Genomic DNA, 19,066 nt, shown 5'->3' with positions numbered 1-19,066 from the left:
GCCCTTGAGTAACGGATCCCATCAGTCTAACTTAGATACTCACTTGTTGCTTATTGAAGAGACCATTAATGGGAATACTAAAGAAAAGATGCATCTGAATTTTTTCTCAGCTTATTTTTTTAATCACAAGACTTATTAGACATCAAGAAAACTGCACAGAGTGTAAATTTACAGCTCACTGAATCATTACAAAGGTAGCATCCACGTCGTGCCCACCCAAGTCACAAAATGGAATATTGAGAGCATTCCAGTTAAATTCCATCCAAAACACTTTCTGTCTCAGAGTGCCTGGATGGCACAGTCATTTGAGAGTCTGACTCTTGGTTTCAGCTCAGGTTGTGATCTCTGGGTGGTGGGATCGAGCCCCAAGCCCTTTGTTGACGCCTCACTAAGCTTAGACTCTGCTTGTGTTTCTTCTCCCTCTCCTGCTTCTCCCCACCATGCTTGTGCTTCTCTCTCTCTCTCTCAAATAAATAAATAAATCCTAAAAAAAAAAGCCTGTTCTTTCCCCTCCCACCAAAGGTAACCACTATGCTGACTTATAACACCATAGTTATACATGTTTTTTGAACTTATATAAGTGGAATCATACAGTATAAATTCTTTTAGTTTGAACTTCAGATTCTTAGTATTTTTGATAATTATATTGATATGTATCTATAGTTTACTCATTTTATTTAATGTATGTTTATCTCTTGTATAAATATACCACAATTTATTTACCCATTGTAATGGTGGACTTTTGTGTTGCTTCCATATTTTTTGGTAATTGTAAAGGAAACATCTTATACATTTTTCTTGATGCACATATACATATATTTTTGAAGAGTGCAAACCTTGAGCATTATTGCTGGGTCATAAAGTATGTATAGCTTCAAAGTTAGTAGGTTTAACAGTTACCGATTTTTGGTAAAATAAAAAAAAAAGAAATTAAAAAGGTAATTTGTTTTGCAAAATGGTTGTACCAGTCTGTACTTTGGCCATCATGTTCTTGTTTTTCCATGACTTTGTCAACAGTTGGTATTGTCATTTAAAAAAAAATTACTCAGTTTTTAATTTTAATTATAGTATAATTAATATAGAGTGTTATATTAGTTTTAGGTGTACAATATAGCATTTCAACAATTCTGTACATTCCTCAGTGCTCATCATGGTAAGTGTGCTCTTAATCCCCATCATTTATTTCACATCTCTCCCACTACCCCTCTGGTAACCATTGGTTCTCTATAGTTAAGAGTCTATTTTTTGGTTTATTCCTCTCTCCCTTTTTTCCCCTTTGTTCATTTGTTTTGTTTCTGAAATTCCACATATGAATGAAATCATATGGTCTTTCTCTGCTTGCTTTATTTTACATAATATTCTACTCTCTAGCTCCATCAATGTTGTTACAAATGGCAAGATTTCATTCTTTTTTATGGCTGAATAATATTCCATTCTGTGTGTGTGTGTTTGTGTGTGTGTACACCGCCTCTTTATCCATTCATCTGTTTATAGACACTTGGGATGCTTCCATATTTTAGCTATTGTAAATAATGCTGCAATAAACATAGAGGTATATCATCTTTTTGAATTAGTATTTTTGTATTCCTTGGGTAAATACCCAGTAGTGAGATAATATCATATGGTAATTCTGTTTTAATTTCTGGAGGAACCTCATTACTCTTTTCCAGAGTGTCTGTACCAATTTGTATTCCCACCAACAGTACAAGGGTTCTTTTTTCTCTATACCCTTGCTAATGTTTTTTTTGTGGGTTTTTTTGTTTTGTTTTGTTTTGTTTTAGCTATTCTGACAGGTGTGAGGTGATATCTCAGTGTAATTTTGATTTACATTTCCCTAATGATAAGTGATGTTGAACATATTTTCAGGTGTCTGTTGGCCATCTGCATGTCTTCTTTGGAGAAATGTCTGTTCACGTCTTCAACCCATTTTTAATCAGATTATTTGTTGGGTTTTGTGTGTGCGTGTGTGTGTGTGTTGAGTTGTATGTATTTTGGATACTAGCCCTTCATTGGATAGGTCATTGGCAAATATCTTTTCTCGTTCAGTTGGTTGCCTTTTAGTTTTGTTGATTGTTTCCTTCACTGTGCAGAAGCTTTATATTTTGATGTGGTCCCAATAGTTTATTTTTACTTTTATTTCGCTTGCCTCAGGAAACAGATATAGAAAGATGTTGCTCTGGCTGATGTAAGAGAAAGTACTGCCTGTGCTCTCTTGTAAGATTTTTATGGTTTCAGCTCTCACATTTAGGTCTTTAATCCATTTTGAGTTTATTTTTGTGTATGGTGAAGGAAAGAGGTCCAGTTTTATTCTTTTGTATATTGCTGTCTGGTATTCCCAGCACTGTTTGTTGAAGAGATTTTTTTCCTATTGTATATTCTTGCCTCCTTTTGTTTTTGCCTTTTTTTTTTAAGATTTTACTTATTTATTTAGAGATAGATCACAAGCTGAGGGAGGGGCAGAGGGAGAGAGAGAATCTCAAGCAGATTCCCTGCTGAATGGGGAGCCCCACATAGGGGGCTCATGACACTGAGAACGTGACCTGGGCTGAAACTGAGAGTGGGACACTTAACTGTCTGAACCACCTAGGTGCCTCACCATTTGTTGGAGATTAATCGACAGTATAATCATGGGTTTGTTTCTGGGTTCTCTGTTCTGTTTCCTTGATCTTTGTCTTATTTTTGTGCCAGTACCATACTGTTTTGATTACTACATCTTTGTAGTATATCTTGAATCTGGAATTGTGATACTTCCAACTTTGTTTTTCTTTTTCAAGATTATTTTGGCTATTCAGGATCTTTTGTGGTTCCAAACAAATTTTAGTATTACTTGTTCTAGTTATGTGAAAAAAATGCTATTGATATTTTGATAGGGATTGTATTAAATGTGTAGATTCCTTTGGGTAGTATGGACATTTTACCAATATTATTAGTGTATAGAAATGCAATGAATTTCTGGGTTTTGGTTTTGTATTCTCTGACCTTATCAGATTGATTTCTCATTTCTGGTAGTTTCTTAGTTGAGTCTTTAGGGTTTTCTATATATAGTATCATGTCAACTGCAAATAGTGAAAATTTCATTTCTTTGTTCTTGATTCCAATGCCTTTTATTGCTTTTTGTTGTCTGATTGCTGTGGTTAGGACTTTCAATACAATGTTGAATAAAAGTGGTGAGAGTGGACATCTTCTTTCTGATCTTAGAAGGGAAGTTTTTTTTTTTTAATATTTTATTTATTTGACAGAGAGAAATCACAACTAGGCAGAGAGGCAGGCAGAGAGAGAGGAGGAAGCAGGCTCCCCGCTGAGCAGAGAGCCCGATGCAGGGCTCGATCCCAGGACCCTGGAATCATGACCCGAGCCGAAGGCAGAGGCTTTAATCCACTGAGCCACCCAGGCGCCCCAGAAGGGAAGTTTTAATAAGTTTTTCACCATGAAGTTTGATGTGGATTTTTCATATATGGCCTTTATCATGTTGTGGTATGTTCCCTTAAGCCAACTTTGTTAGGGTGTTGTCATTTTTTAAAATACCCTTGGGTAGATGAGAAGTTATAAACCTTGGTTCACATTATCATTTTCTTAATACTAATGAGGGTGTTTACTTTTTAATGTTTTTTGGTCCTTTATACATCATCTTTTTTAATCACTTTTTAGATTCACAAAAATGTTGGGAAATAAAATATAGGGAGGTTTAATGTACCTAGTTTCTTCTCATAGTAACACCATGTATTACTATAGTATAGTATCAAAGGCAGGAAACTGACATTGGTACAATTACGAGAGTTTACTTATATTTTGCCAGCTTTATATATACACATTTATGTTTATATCTAATAATCTTATTGCATGTATAGATTGATATAAACACCTCCAGAATCAAGATAGAATTATTCTTTTACTATAAGTCTTCCTTACACTAACTCTTTTAGTACACCTTTCTCCCCATCTTTAACCCACAGCAACCACTATTTTCTATGTCTGTTATTTTTTCTTTCTTTGGAGCACCTATTCAAATATTTTTGTATGTTTTCTGTCTTATTTTTTTGGATGTAGTTATATGCATAACAAGTATCTTTTCCTATTCTATGGGTTGCATTTATATTTTCTTATTGGTGTAATCTGATGAATAAAAGTTCCTGATTTTGATACTATCTTAGTTATCATCTTTTTCTTTATGTTTAGTGCTTTTGACCTCTTTGTTCCCTTCCTTCAGATTATAAAAGTATTCTCCCTGTCTTGTCACAAGTAGATTCACAGTCTACCTGGAATTGATTATTGATGTGAAGTAGAGGTCAAATTTCTTTATTTTTTCTTTTTCTTTTCTTCTTCTTCTTCTTCTTTTTTTTTTTTTTTTAACAACAGGGATATCTAATTGAGCCAGAGCTCTACTCTATTGAAAAAATTCCCATGGCTTTGTAAATGCAACGTTGTAGTGAATCAAGTGACCCATGTGTGTTAAGAGTTTGTTTCTGGGCTTTCTGTGTCCATGGTTAACTTGTCTCTCCTTGTACCAGTTATATACCATTGTATTTATTGTTGGTTTATGTTTCTTAACATCTGGCAGAGCAAATAGTTGCAACTTGTTCTTCAAAAATGTCCTGGATTTTAATGGTGTTTTGTTTTTCCATATATATTTTAGAAGCATCTTCTGAAGTTATAAAAAGAAAACTGGGAATTTTTATTGATAATGCACTAAGTCTATAAATTTTTTAGGAATAAATTGGCATTTCTGCAGTATTAAATCTTACAGTTTGTGAATGTAGCATAATCCTTTATTTAGGTTTTTGTTTTTTGATGTTTTATTGCTTCATCATAAAGTTCTTACCATCTTTTATGAGATCTATTCCTTAGATATTTGATATTTTTAATGCCACTGTAAATAGTATCTTTTAATGTTTCATCTTTTGAATGTTTGCTGCTGTTATAAAGGAATATAAAAGGATGTTATATGTTGATTTTGTGTCCAGGAAACTTGATAACTCAAATATTAATTCTAGTAATTTGTCTCTTTATTCTTTAATATTCTGTATACATCATCATAACGTTTATAAATAAAAGTCATACTTCTTCCTTTCCAGTGCTTGTACTGCTTGCCTGCATACTGCTCCCTCCGTTCATCTCTCATATTTTCTTATATCACTACCTGGAAGGACTTTAAGTACAATATTGAATATAATTTATATTAGCAGGTATTTATGTGCTGTTCCTCAGCAAATGGAAAGTCTTTAATTTTTTACCAATAAGTATGATGTTTGCTGTAGATATTTCGTGGATACACTTTATCAGATAAAAGAATATTATGGAAGTCCTTTTCTAGTCTTCCAAGAGTTTGTGCATGTGTGTGTGTGTGATATGAACTGATGTTTAATTTGTCAAATGATATTAATGCTCCAGTAGAGATGAGCATATCATTTTTCTTCCTTATTTTGTTAATGTGGTAAATTATACTGATTGATTTTCAAATCTTAAACCAATCTTTATTCCTGGCGTAGCACCAATTTGGAATTTGTATATGATTCATTTTAGACACTGCTGGATTCAGTTTGTTAATGTTCCGTTAGGATTTTTGCTTCTATGTCTGATAGTGAGATTGGCTTCTAATTTTCTGGATTTTAGCAAGCATCTGTAGTTTGCTTTAACAAATTCTTTTATCCTCTCTTGTCCAAATGCTTCTTTTGTGGTATTTGCTGTTGTAGATGATATAATCCTCCCTGTGCTTGTGCACCCTTTGCATCACACACCCACACTCATGTCCAATCAATTAACAATTCCATCAACTACACCTTTTAAATACCACATTACTTAGTTTTGTCATTTTTTCCATCCCATCAGTTCCTACACTAGTTCAGTTCAGAATACTGTTGTCTCTCTCTTTGATTATTTAAACAATCCCCATAAGATTTTTCTGTCACAAGCTTTGTTCCCTTCCATGTATCTTCCATATTGAAATTAAGATGAACTTTTAAAACCACAAATTCTATTATGCTTTATTTCTTATTACACATTTTCCATGACTCCTCGTTGAATTTCTGTGAACTCCTCATATTAGCCCTGTGTTCCCTCATGTCCAAGCCTTGGCCCATGCTATTTTCTTTGCTGATAACATTCTAATTAATATACAAACTAAATATACCTCTGCAGTATATCAGAGGACTTCAAGAAAGACCATGGCTTTGCAAAATAATGGCTAGACAGGAGACAGTGTATGGAAAGGCAAAAAGGTAGTTCAGGAGCTGATTTTTCAAACAGTGTCTACTTTATCATGTATTTTATTCTTGGCTTGCTTGTTTTGTGGAACCTGGCAGTGATTTCTTAAAGGGAACACATCATGCTGAACCTTTGTGCTCAGCTCTTGATAGCACAGTTTATGAGTCCTTTAAAAATTGGAACCTCTCAAGTAAATAACCAGAGTAATGAGGAATTGTTGTGGGTGCTAGAAATGGTTAACCTGGCTAAGACGATACTTGAAGAATTGTCAGATGAAAGAGGAAATTAAAAGTATTTTGGGTATATTGATGATTACAAGAATGATGATCACAAGAAAATAAATAATGCACAGAAGTATTTAGGAAAGCAGAATTTATATCCAAATTAGAAAGAATTGTCTAAAGACCAGAACTGCTTTGATATGGAAGGAACTGCCTCCCAAGATACTGTTTCTTTTTGTTTAATGTATTCAAGCAGTGATCCATCAATTATGTTAAGGGATTTTATGTATTAGGGCAGTGGTTCCAAGACTCAGGTCATATCTAGACTAATTAAATCAGAGTCTCTGGGTATAGGATATAAGAATCAATAGTTTTTGCAACTTCCCTATGATTGCAAAATGCTGACAAGTTTGGCAAGCCCTATAGTAGAGGGAGATGTCAACTCCTCAGTGGTTTTACTGTATCATGAGTGTCTTGAAGAGATGGAAAAAAAAATATGCACATTTCCAAGCATTACCCTGTAGCTTCTACATAAGCTATGCTGGATGGACACAAGGAGTCTCTGTGATTAAGATTATTCCCAGATTATTCCATTTTCTAGCAAGGTTTGGAAACCACTAGATTATATGCATTTTTTTAAAGAGAATGAATTATGCATTAATAACTCAGCAAGGCACCTGGCAAACTCATTAATGGGATCATTGTGGACAAAATATATAATGTGAATTGAGGCAACTACGTGGAGGACAAAGAATGGGTTTTGGATTCAAAAGAATTTGAATTCTAGTTCTAGTCTTATTACTACTTATTTATTAAACTTACAAAAATTTACTTACCCCCTCAAACTCATCTTAAAATAGACTAACAACCATTTTATAAATTCATTTTAAAATTTAAATAAAGTTATTTATGAAAACTATCAGTCTAGCATCATGTCAACATGTATTGGGCTCTTTTCTAAATTCTGTAGTTATGCGAATACTGAAATTAATGAGTGGATCCACAGAGCAAATGCACATGTTTGATGAGGGTGTTTGTTTATTCCCTGTTGATTTTTAACTCTGATAACCAGTGAATCCCTGGTTTTAATATTGTGCTTTAATTCAGTTATTATATTTGGTTTTTTAAAGACCAGAAGAGTAAAGAATAATGCCTTTCACTTGCTGTTGCTTTTATGTGAAATACAATCAATGCCTAAACTTTTTTTCTAAATTGCACATTTTAGATAAGAACTTTTCATGATTATACTATAAATGATGGGGGAGAATTAACAGTGTGTGTGTTTTTTTTTTTTTTAAATCACAGGTTTACAGGAACTGTGTAATTATTTATTAAAATGGAAAACTGTGAAGAAAGAAAAAGATAGCAGTTGGAGTTAAAATTCTGGATGAATATTTTGTTTTTGAGACATCAGCATTTAAAAACGATATGCTGATTTGGAAAGTCCTGGGAATAAATTGCAAAATTCATCTTTTCCATTCAATCAATGGACTTTTTAATCATTCCATGGAGTTGATAAAGTTCGGAGACAGTGTTTGATGGGAAATGTGGCATGCCAGTGTTTTCCCAGTGATTGCATCTTGGATTAGTTTGCTGCTTTTTTGAAGAGATTCCATTTTGAAAAGCAAGAACCTAATGTGATGGATTTATCTTCAGAGATGAACAGACATGGGAAGAATCCAGTGAGTCACAAGCTAGAAGATCAGAAGAAGGTAAGACAAATAATTTCCTTTTGCTTGGTCTTTTTGTTTATGCTTAGAGAGAAGTTTGTAAATTGAAAATGAACATGCTTTAGGAAATAAAGTAACATACTATTTCGTGGAAGTAAATCCTACCATATAACCAAGCGTATCTGTGGGTCTGGATTTCATTACCAGTTGGTGGTTTTGTTTCTAAAGTCTTCTGAATTCATCCATCAGATGGGCTGGCAAAGGACTCTGTGGTGTTCTCTCACTCTTGACTTTTAGAAATCCTAGTGACCTACTGGCCTGACCTCATGGAACAGTTTTCTGAGATCCAGGGTGAGGTATGATTCATGGGTCATTGCTGGAGTAATGGAGCAAGTTGGAGCTCTCCTAAAGGAGAACACCTGCCTCACTACCAGTAGAAGGTGCAGTTGGCATTTGCAGTTCTCCAATTTCATGTCCTTGGGTACATCAACATAAGCTTTCTCGTTTTTACAGCTGGCCTGGAAAGAGAGTCATGAGGAAACTGTGAGCTTTGGTTTGACTCTTTCAAAAAGAGAGTCATGAGGAAACTGTGAGCTTTGGTTTGAGCTTTCGACATCATGTGTGATGTCGAAAGAACTAATGGAAAATATCAAAATAGGTTGGTGCTAATATATATATTTTTTTATGGATTTAGAGAAGTTCTGAGTGAGAAGCTGGGAATTGAGTATCGAGGTTTGCACTTAAACCTCATTTTTTCTACCTTCTTAGACATTCTTACCTGCTAAACTGCTGTACAGTGGTGAGAACCATCCAGAGAGTACTTATCAGAAGGATCAAAGATGGTGCCCAGGGGAGGAATCCCACTCATAATGAAATATATTATCTTTTGTAGTGCTTTCATTGACTCCATTAGTACAAGAGAGGTGTGTGGGGACCCAGTCAGTCGCTGAGGCACAAAAGCAAGGAATAAAGAGATAATAGAAAGGATATTTTGAGTCAGACCTGGATCTAGAGGGCATGATTAAAGTTTGTTTTTTACATCTGTCGTAGAAATTTGCTTACTAGTCATCTGGCACTCCCAGGAGACAACTAGCTCTTTTGCAGTTTTGGAGGTAAGATATTTAGAAGAGGTCTTTGTTCAGTCTACGAATAGCTCACTAGTTTTTGTTCTCGCCTTAAAATATATGAGTTTGTACTTTGTATGCTCTTTGTATATAGACAATAGCTTGTTAATTTGCTCTGACATTTAGACCAGGGCTACTAGGAAAGGCACTACAGTGATCCTTTGCATGACTCTAAGCAAGAATGGGTGTGCTATTAATGTCCAGTTTGGTTCATTCACTGGGTTTACCTGCAGTATAAGTAAATCTTGGAAATACTAAATAGTGTAAAATCCAAGATGCCTGGAATCAATTTTGACTTCAATGTGGATATAAATTTCTATAAAAGTAAGTGTGTTACCTAGAATGCTGTTGGTGTCTCAAATGGGTCAGCACTTCTTTTTCTTCTGCTGATACTAAGGGTGTTGATCCAAAAGAGATGGTAAAATCAGTTTTCCATCCAAAGCACACTATGCAATTTCTTAACTATGGGGAGCAATTTAATCATTTTTCTCTAGCTACAATTTTTAAATGTCCTTAACCCTGATGGATAATACACTTACTCTCTCAGATTGGAGACAAGGGAAGTGGGTAATAGATAAGAAATTAATACTACAGAATTCTGATTTTCGAAGGTAGTCTTTCTTTTCTGGAAGGGAAGTTCCTTTGCAGGTGTTATCATTTTCTTTCCTGAATAAAAAATATTTTCTGCAAACACCGAAGGGATTGCAAGCTACAGAATGGAATGAACTCTCAAAATCATTCTGAAAATTCCTTGCATGGAACTTTAAACAATGATCTGTAATGATGCTTTGTTTCCCAGGCCAGTTCACAAAGGGCCATTCAGCTCATAGAGAAAAGTAATAGCGTTTAGACAAACTATGGAGAGCCATGATTCTGTTTGTGTTGGATGAGAAGATCCCCATTTCACTGAAACCTCACCTTTTAGTTGATAGGGAGGTGAGGGAGACAGGGACATTTTCAATGAGCATTATCATGGGGAAAATGGGATTCTAATGATTTCCTAGCTACCCAATTGGTTTGAGCATTCACATTGAGTAAGCTGGAACCTCAGATATTGATCGATCAATTGATCAGTACTTCAGATTCAAATTTGCTAAGTGTCAGCAGGGATATCTAGTCTCAATGACAGTTTTGTGAGTTTGTAGTAAGGAGAAAAAGGAAACGTTAATATCATAAGTCTTTGCAGACTAAGCTCTGGGCACAGCCCTGCCACCACACAATTACCCGTAGAGATTATAAGAGCATTCATGTAATTATTTCAAGTGTTTGTAGTCCTTCATGATGAATTAATTCAACATGCACAGTGTTCCACATCAGTGAAATAAAATGCATTTATTCCAACTCATGACTTAATCCAGAGGTGAAGCATCTTTTTGGTGTAACTGAAAAATGTGTTCTTCTCACAGTGTTTGGCATGTGGTAGCTATTTAAAGCAAGGTGAATTGAACTGGCTTCAGTACATGCTCCTATTTTGAACAATGTGCCACTGATTTTTTTTTTTGTTCAGTCTACGAATAGCTCACTAGTTTTTGTTCTCGCCTTAAAATATACGAGTTTATACTTTGTATGCTCTGCTTCTGAGTAGAAACTGTTAGGACACTGAGCGTATGAGTTTGTGAGTATGGTTCCGCTGCATGCAGTGAGTTGGCGAAAGTCAGGGAAGAGAGAATTTATGGAGTGCTTACTATACCAGGCGCATGCTTGGTCCTTTCCAGTTTGTGAAGAACATGTATTTCTACAAAGATAAAAGGTGCTTTTTTACCTTTTTTATATCTCCTTAAGAGATTTGGTCCTATAAAAATAATGATCAGTTCCTTAAAAATATATATACAATAAAAAGAATATATATACCATTATTCAAAACGATAAGAGTTCAGATGTGTGACTTCTTGGGCTTCTTCAAAATAATACCCCATCACCTGACTAAATCTGGAAAACATACTTGAAAGTTAAAAGATATCATATCCACAAGTCCTATCTGAAGTACTCTTCATTATGGATAAACCCGAGATGTGGATATTACAGGGATTGAGAATACTTCTAAGAATCTCAAATTGACTTGGATTAGTGTAAGGCTCGGTGAAATTCAACACACTTTTTGATTCCTGCGATTTTTATCAGTAGAATTTTCAGTTAAGATTGGCCCATAATCCCTGCTTTTGGCATTCTGTTTCTGGAATGTCCCAGATGAGAAAATTTTCGTGGCATCTGAGTTCCTGCATGCCCATAATGAGGTGTTTTATTTTTGAAAACTTGACCTTTTGACCCATGTTTTCTCACTGATGCCAGTGAGTTTGGTGTATTGTTTTCAACTAATTTCATCGTTTTGTGGGATTCTTTCTGCAAAAGCCCCTGGAGCAGTGAAAGCCCAATAGGTACAAATGTCACTTCAGTTTAATTAACTGTGACCTTGAACTGAAAAGTAGAGCTTAGTAGATTTTACTGTCAGTCTAATTGTAGCAGTTTACAGCTGAGACAGCCCTGGGATACTGCTTTATTGCTCCGTGAATATTTTGTGTATTAAACCAAAGCATTTGTCATAGTCCACAGTTCACTAGGTATTGCTAAAAAGGATAGCAGGACACTTATTTTGAAATTCTAACAATGAAATGCAATACGTATTTAGTGACCGGTTGGAATGCTTTTGTTTCTCTGTTCCCTAAAGCAGAAAGGGATGACAGTATTATTGCATGTTTGCAGGGACTGACATTCATGGAAGTGTCTAAGATTGATGTCATCACAGGTTTTTGTTGCCTAAAATCAGGTCTTTTACATGCTGGTTAGCATTATTTTCACACTGCCTTTCTAGAACCTCCAGATAAATTCTAACACATCTTGTCTTTGTATATAGTGGCAGTTGTTTCAGAAGTAACACAGTCTGGGTGTAGTGAGTGAGAGTTTGAGATTGTAAAGCCATGTTAAATGAGAGAAACAACTGAGTTAATTAATAGAAGAGCAGGTGCTGATTTGGAGAAAGCCTGCTGTTTTAAGGGCAGCCCCACTGGTATTGTGGCCTTAACATCAAGGTTAGGTTGGAGATTAGAAAAAGCTTCATCTGCCAGTGACAATGAGGGCCTCCACAGTGTCTCTCCACATAGACTAGTTTTTGTTTGTTTTTCAGTTGACTTCAGACAGAAGTGTGGTCCAACCGCATCTCTGCATACAACAATGTTAGTGTACTCCAGTAATTTTACTGAAAACCTTACTCGTGATTACCAGTGCTTGAGAGAGTAAAGATAATTTATTAGTTGAAATCGAGCCTAATTCTTCTCTTAATATCTTTCTTTTTAGTGTGCTGATTCTTTTAAACAACATCTGTTGCATTTTCTTGCTGTATTGGTAAAATAGCATCATTTTAGAGTCAAAAAGTATATTGGGATTGTTGCCACAGGTGTTGAGAACTACTTGAAATTGTTTCTGTTGGAAATTGATTAAAAATCTGTTTTCTTAAGAGAAAATATGAAGATAAATCATTCAAGAAGAGAAGGCTTAGGATAGATCCAGGCTTTTCATTCTTTGATCTTCTTGAAGGATGGACTCATTAAATGGTGCTTTATTTTTACAAATCTGCCTGACTTCTTGTTAGTGTATATGAGGTATGTTAAAAGGACCTTTAGGGAGAATGACGTTTCTGAAGCAAAGTTACATCATTTATTAATCATCTGATTGTGAAGCATGACTGCTAATATGAGTGGATTATCTAGTGGTCTCAACAAAATTGATTAGTCATCCAGTTACTGATTATCCAAACTTTTAATTTTTGAAATACATTGAGAAGCCATTATGCAATTCTATTGTATAAATCTGGAATCCATGTACAAATACAAATATGAACGTCATGTTCACAAAGAAACTAGTACTGGAATTGGGGCATACTATGATACCATTAAAGATTGTCCCTAATTTCTCCCTCTGCCTCATCATCTCTTAAAAAAGGGTACTGCAAACAGCTGTCGCCAACCAATTTACTAGGAGTTCTCTAAGGATGAATTATATAAGGTGGGCTTTTCTGTGAAGCAGTGATTCTAGAAACTTCTCTCTCAGATCTGAACTTGGATAGAATTTCTTTTAAATCTTCTATCATATCATAGATGGTTTATATGGCTACTTGCCTTTTTGGTCCTGGCAGCATACATTTTCAATGTCAACAGACTTGGGCTAATGGGAAGAACTGGAAATAGATAAAAGTGAATACTGTATACCGTGCTTAATGGTTCTACTCCTTTGTTCTAAACTAGACCATGTTCCATTTCCTGATTGGTGGATCTTACATATCAACAGATGTAATGACTGCATAATCTTCATAGAAATAGATAGATAAAACCGGCAGGTCCAAACTAGATGATACTTGAGTTTTGTGATACATGTTTTATGCATTTTGAAGACTGAATTATATGTAAATTCTTGTTATGGTTACTAGTTGTCATTAATTGTGATCTCAACAATGACTACTAAGCTATAAGATTTAGTAAGTTTTAATTCCTGTTTCTTTTTTTTTTTAACATTTTTATTTCTTTGACAGAGATCACAAGTAGGCAGAGAGGCAGGTAGAGAGAGAGAGGAGGAAGCATGCTCCCTGCTGAGCAGAGAGCCCGATGTGGGGCTCCATCCCAGGACCCCGAGATCATGACCTGAGCGAAAGGCAGAGGCTTTAAACCCACTGAGCCACCCAGGCGCCCTTAATTCCTGTTTCTTCTTAAATCCCTTTTTCTGTCTTGATATTAACACGTGAGTTCTGATTTTTACCATTCCATAAAGGAATGATGGAGACTAATTTTTTCTTCTAAAATATGTTGGAAAAATGTGACCATATGCAATGCAAAAAACTTGGAATACACTAATATACCAGTTTCCTCTCACCTTTCTATACATACATACATACATACATACATCATTAGATTTCTGTGTTAATATTTATAATATTTATATTTATAAACACACATTTTTAAAGCAAATATTATAATACTGTGTGGCCTGTTTTGAATGACTGATCATGTCATTGTCAGTTTCTCCTTAAGATTGTCTTCCTAAAAGGCCTAGGGGCTTTTCTCCATTTTATCACATAAATACATACTTTTGAATAAAACACAATGATTTTGAAACAGTAGTTTAACCATATCTGTTTCCTCCTTTGAGATGCCAGGTAAGTATAAAAGAGTGGACTGAGATTTCACAAACCTTACCCTGAGGTAGCGAAGTGGGCAAAAACCTTGGAATGCATGTAAAAATTCCATTAAAGAGTTTTAATTGGGTGGGAGAGGAGAAGACTTTTGCTCACTTCCAAAGGCCAAAGATGAGATTAATCACAAAATCGGGGTATACTTTGGTACTGGAGTGGAATGGGAAGCAAGAACTGGATATATAAACAGAGAAGAGGAGTCTGAGATGATCCCTGAGTGGGCTGACATGCCCAGTGTGTTTCTGTGTATAGCAGAATACTTGCTGGTGAGCAGAGCCATCTGATTTCATAACCCTGGGACAGGGTAGACAGAATTTTTTGTGTTTTCCTTACACAGGGACTGACCAGATTTCTCCTAGTCATGATAGTCGGTGAATATGCCATGCCTGGGATAAGAATTACATGAAAAAAGCAAATTTAATGATATGTTATAAAAGCAGTGGACTTAAGAAATTTTGTCAATTTTATTTGCAAATTTGGAAGATTTTTATGATAAACAGAAAACCATCAGATCTTCAAAGTGTGTTCTGAGGAATAGCAATAGTATTCTCATCAGGGAATGTGTAAGAAATGCAGGGTCTCAGGCCCCACACCAAACCTGCTGAATCAGAATGCGCTTTTTCACAAGATTCCCAGGGGATTCTCATACACAGTAGTACTAGAGAAGCACCGGCCTACAGCTCATGCCTGAGAGCTCCTCAGTGGGAGGAGCTTTGGTTACCCATGGTTGCAATAAGATGCCCTTTATCTTCTGGTTCCCATTTCCTTTCCTGACTTCTCTCCCAGTATTTCCGGAACCATCAGCTAAATAAACTACTTTCACAGGAATCGTCATTTCAGGGTCTACTCTGGCAGAAACCTAAACTAAGACATTCTGTACTAGAGTTCTAGTATCTGTAGTGTTAATTTGTTTCAATCAGCTAGTGTTGGACTCTATGTTAGCATAGTTATTTGGAATTCAAGTTTTTTAAGAATTCTTCTACCTCTTTTTTTTTTTTTTTTAAGATTTTATTTATTTGAGAGAGAGACAGTGAGAGAGAGCATGAGAGGGGTGAAAGTCAGAGGGAGAAGCAGACTCTCCAAGGAGCAGGGAGCCCGATGTGGGACTCGATCCCAGGACTCTGGGATCATGACCTGAGCTGAAGGCAGTCGCTTAACCAGTGCACACCCAGATAATAATATCAACACTGTATAGTCCCAGTCAATTAACAGGTGATCTGCACCCAGGACAGCTGCTGCCACCTCCCACCGCCACGCCATTGTTAGTGGCCTCTGCAGCACAAATTGCAAATTGACCCAAGTAGTCGCTGGAGAAGCTCTGAGCACCTTTTCCCATCTTCTGCTTTCACCTTATTAACTAAAAAAACCCAAACAAGACACAATTATTGAATCTGGTGTTTGGAGTGGGTTTTTATGTGAAATCTTTCCATTCATTCCTCTTTTCCTCTGCATTTCCTTGTTGGAGAAGCTCTATATACACAAAACAATGTCTACATGGAAATAAAGGACTAGCGTTATAAAAAGAGTATTCGTATAAAGGCTCCTAAACTCTCCTAAAAGTAGATCTTCTCTGAGAAACTGTAATGCCTCAGTTCCAGAAGCCAAATCTGGTTTCCTACTATTCTCAAAGCTGGAATCACTGCTCCAGTGAACAGATCTGAAAATACTAACCATGTTAGTTGTGTGGATGAAGATGAATAACGAAACTGCCCCAAGAGGAGGACACTGTTAGGGGAGTTGATCATGAATGAGCAGTACAATGGAGAAAAAAAATGGTGATACCCATGATCTTATGTTAAATAGGAAAAAACACGCCCAATAATAAAACTTGGCTCAGTATTTCACACATGACCTCATCAGTGAGGCTAGCAGTGTCTTTGGGAGGATCCAATAAAAAAGTAGCCTAGTAAATAGTTAAGAGCAAAGGATCTAAAATATGACTACCTGAGTTTGATTCTTGGGTCTGGTGCTTCCTCAGATTACTGAACCCCTGTCTTCTCTTAGTTTCTCTGTTGTGTTATTTTATAAAATGAGAGTATTGAAAAAAAAAACACATATATAAAGCATTTGGAGCAATGTCTTGCATCTAGAAAACACTCAATAATTGGTAGCTTTGAAGGGTAAACTGCAGTCGGGCATGGTTTCCCCTCTGTGAGCAGAGGCCAGAATGTGAGCCTAAAGGGCAGAAGTGCCTCCCTTCTCATCCCTTGACTTGACTTCTGGACCTATGAGGTCCAGAAATGCTGCTGCAATGATTTCCAGGTTAGCTCCCATCACAGCAGCTCATTTTAGACTTCTCTCTACCATCTGTGATTAACAATTTAAACATTCCTAACATGAGGCTCTGCACAGTGTAAAGGGCTGCTTTATTTGGGCATAGGAACAACCTCCACTCCCCATCCCCTTGCAAAAAACAGCAGTATAACTAATCAGTCCCGGATTACCCACCCTAGCCCGAGGATAGAACGTCCCTGTGGGTCTGATCATTTTTTCTTGACTTACGTTAAACTTGGGGTAGGTGGTTCACCTGAGTCCAGGGCCTAGCTTGCCTGTTATCTGAAAAGAGAAAGAGAGAGAGAGAGAGGGTAGTTGGTGCTTAGGATATTTCATCTTGAAATAGGGATATAGGTTTAACCACATGGGGCTGGGGTTCAACCTTAGAGCTGGTCAGAAGAAAAGTTTGTGAGTTCAAATACTTTCTTTTTCTTTTTTTTTTTTTTAAATATTTTATTTATTTACTAGAGAGAGTGAGGAAATGAGAGAGAGGCACAGAGAGAGTGAGCGGGCATGAGTTGGGAAGGTGTGAATGGAGAGGGAGAAGCAGACTCCCCGCTGAGTAGGGGGCCTAATGCAGAGCTCAATCCGGGAATCCAGGACCACAAACTGAGCCAAAGGCAGATGCTTAACCAGCTGAGCCACCCAGGCATCCTAAAGACTTTATTTGTCTTAGGATGACAAGGTTGATAAACCACAATATTTCCTGGGCATAGCGTATTGATAAATATAAAGTTATCCTTAACTCATGGTACATTTTAAATAAAAATTTACTTTCTAAATCCTAAATATTTAGGATGAATTTTGTTTCTGTTTTTAAGAGGATTAAAAGAATATTGAACTTGGGAAAAATTCTCAGTTGACACAGGCTTTCTTTCTTTCATTTCTAACCTGAGATTGAGAGCATAAAAATGTGTATAACAGATATTTCATGAAACAAACATGGTAAAATGTTAACTGTAGAGTCTAGTAGTATATAAGTGTTTACTGTAAAATTCTTTAAACTTTTTCATATGTTTGAAAATATGTATAAAAACTATGGGGGAATATATTAATAAGAAGTGATGCTTCTTGGTACTTACATTCTAGTAGCATATCTATAATTTCTGTGCCTTACTCTCCTGAGCTTGACTCTCCTCCTCTATATAACTTAGAGATCAAGAGAGCTTATGGGATTTTAGAGAGACACTGACTCAGGACTACTATTGCTAGTCTTTTAGCTGCACTGGGTATTGTTCCAATTGGCCTGGGACCCTAAGCAGTGCTTCTTATATGATATATATAGGAAATATATTCACAGTTTCCAACCACTGACTTAAAAATCAATTATAGGATCCATCCCCTATCTGTATTGATTTTCCTTAACTTAAAAATAAATTTGATATATTCAATCATGTGTATATTTCATAGAAGAACACAATTATCATACATCAGTTTAAATCTGAAGATGTCAGTTCCAAGCATTAACACAATAAAGAAAATGTCTTTTTATCATTTTTGAAATCATTTATCATGATCGGTTTTCGTGTTTCATGGAACTAGCTATAAACTAGCTATTCTATATAAATGTTTCCTGACACATATCACGGTAAACAGTGTAGCTGGGTAAAAATTAATAAAAATGGAGCACTTTTTCATGTGTCTGTTGGCCATCTGGATGTCTTCTTTGCAGAAATGTCTGTTCATGTCCTCTGCCCATTTCTTGATTGGATTGTTTGTTCTTTGGGTGTTGAGTTTGCTAAGTTCCTTATAGATTTTGGATACTAGCCCTTTATCTGATATGTCGTTTGCAAATATCTTCTCCCATTCTGTCAGCTGTCTTTTGGTTTTGTTAACTGTTTCCTTTGCTGTGCAAAAGCTTTTGATCTTGATGAAATCCCAATAGTTCATTTTCGCCCTTGGTTCCCTTGCCTTTGCCGTTGTTCCTAGGAAGATGTTGCTGCGGCTGAGGTCGAAGAGGTTGCTGCCTGCGTTCTCCTCAAGGATTTTGATGGATTCCTTTCTCACATTGAGGTCCTTCATCCATTTGGAGTCTATTTTCGTGTGTGGTGTAAGGAAGTGGTCCAATTTCATTTTTCTGCATGTGGCGGTCCAATTTTCCCAGCACCATTTATTGAAGAGGCTGTCTTTTTTCCATTGGACATTCTTTCCTGCTTTGTCGAAGATTAGTTGACCATAGAGTTGAGGGTCGATTTCTGGGCTCTCTATTCTGTTCCACTGGTCTATGTGTCTGTTTTTGTGCCAGTACCATGCTGTCTTGATGATGACAGCTTTGTAATAGAGCTTGAAGTCCGGAATTGTGATGCCACCAACTTTGACTTTGTTCTTCAATATTCCTTTGGCTATTCGAGGTCTTTTCTGGTTCCATATAAATTTTAGGATTATTTGTTCCATTTC

At 36.1% G+C, this 19,066-nt stretch overlaps 1 protein-coding gene across 1 annotated transcript in view; it reads left to right on the top strand.

The window, feature by feature from the left end:
- Positions 1-7,733: 7,733 nt before the first annotated feature.
- The window catches only part of NAV3 (neuron navigator 3), a 621,657-nt gene continuing 610,324 nt past the window's right edge, over positions 7,734-19,066 (top strand). Inside the window, exon 1 of the mRNA XM_046013459.1 lies at positions 7,734-8,134. Within this exon, the coding sequence (XP_045869415.1) occupies positions 8,063-8,134 (72 nt within the window). The 5' untranslated portion in view covers positions 7,734-8,062. The remainder of the gene's footprint in view (positions 8,135-19,066) is intronic.

The sequence above is a fragment of the Meles meles genome, chromosome 7 (assembly GCF_922984935.1).
Source record: "Meles meles chromosome 7, mMelMel3.1 paternal haplotype, whole genome shotgun sequence".
Taxonomy (NCBI): domain Eukaryota; kingdom Metazoa; phylum Chordata; class Mammalia; order Carnivora; family Mustelidae; genus Meles; species Meles meles.
This window is presented reverse-complemented; position numbering and strand designations above follow the sequence as displayed.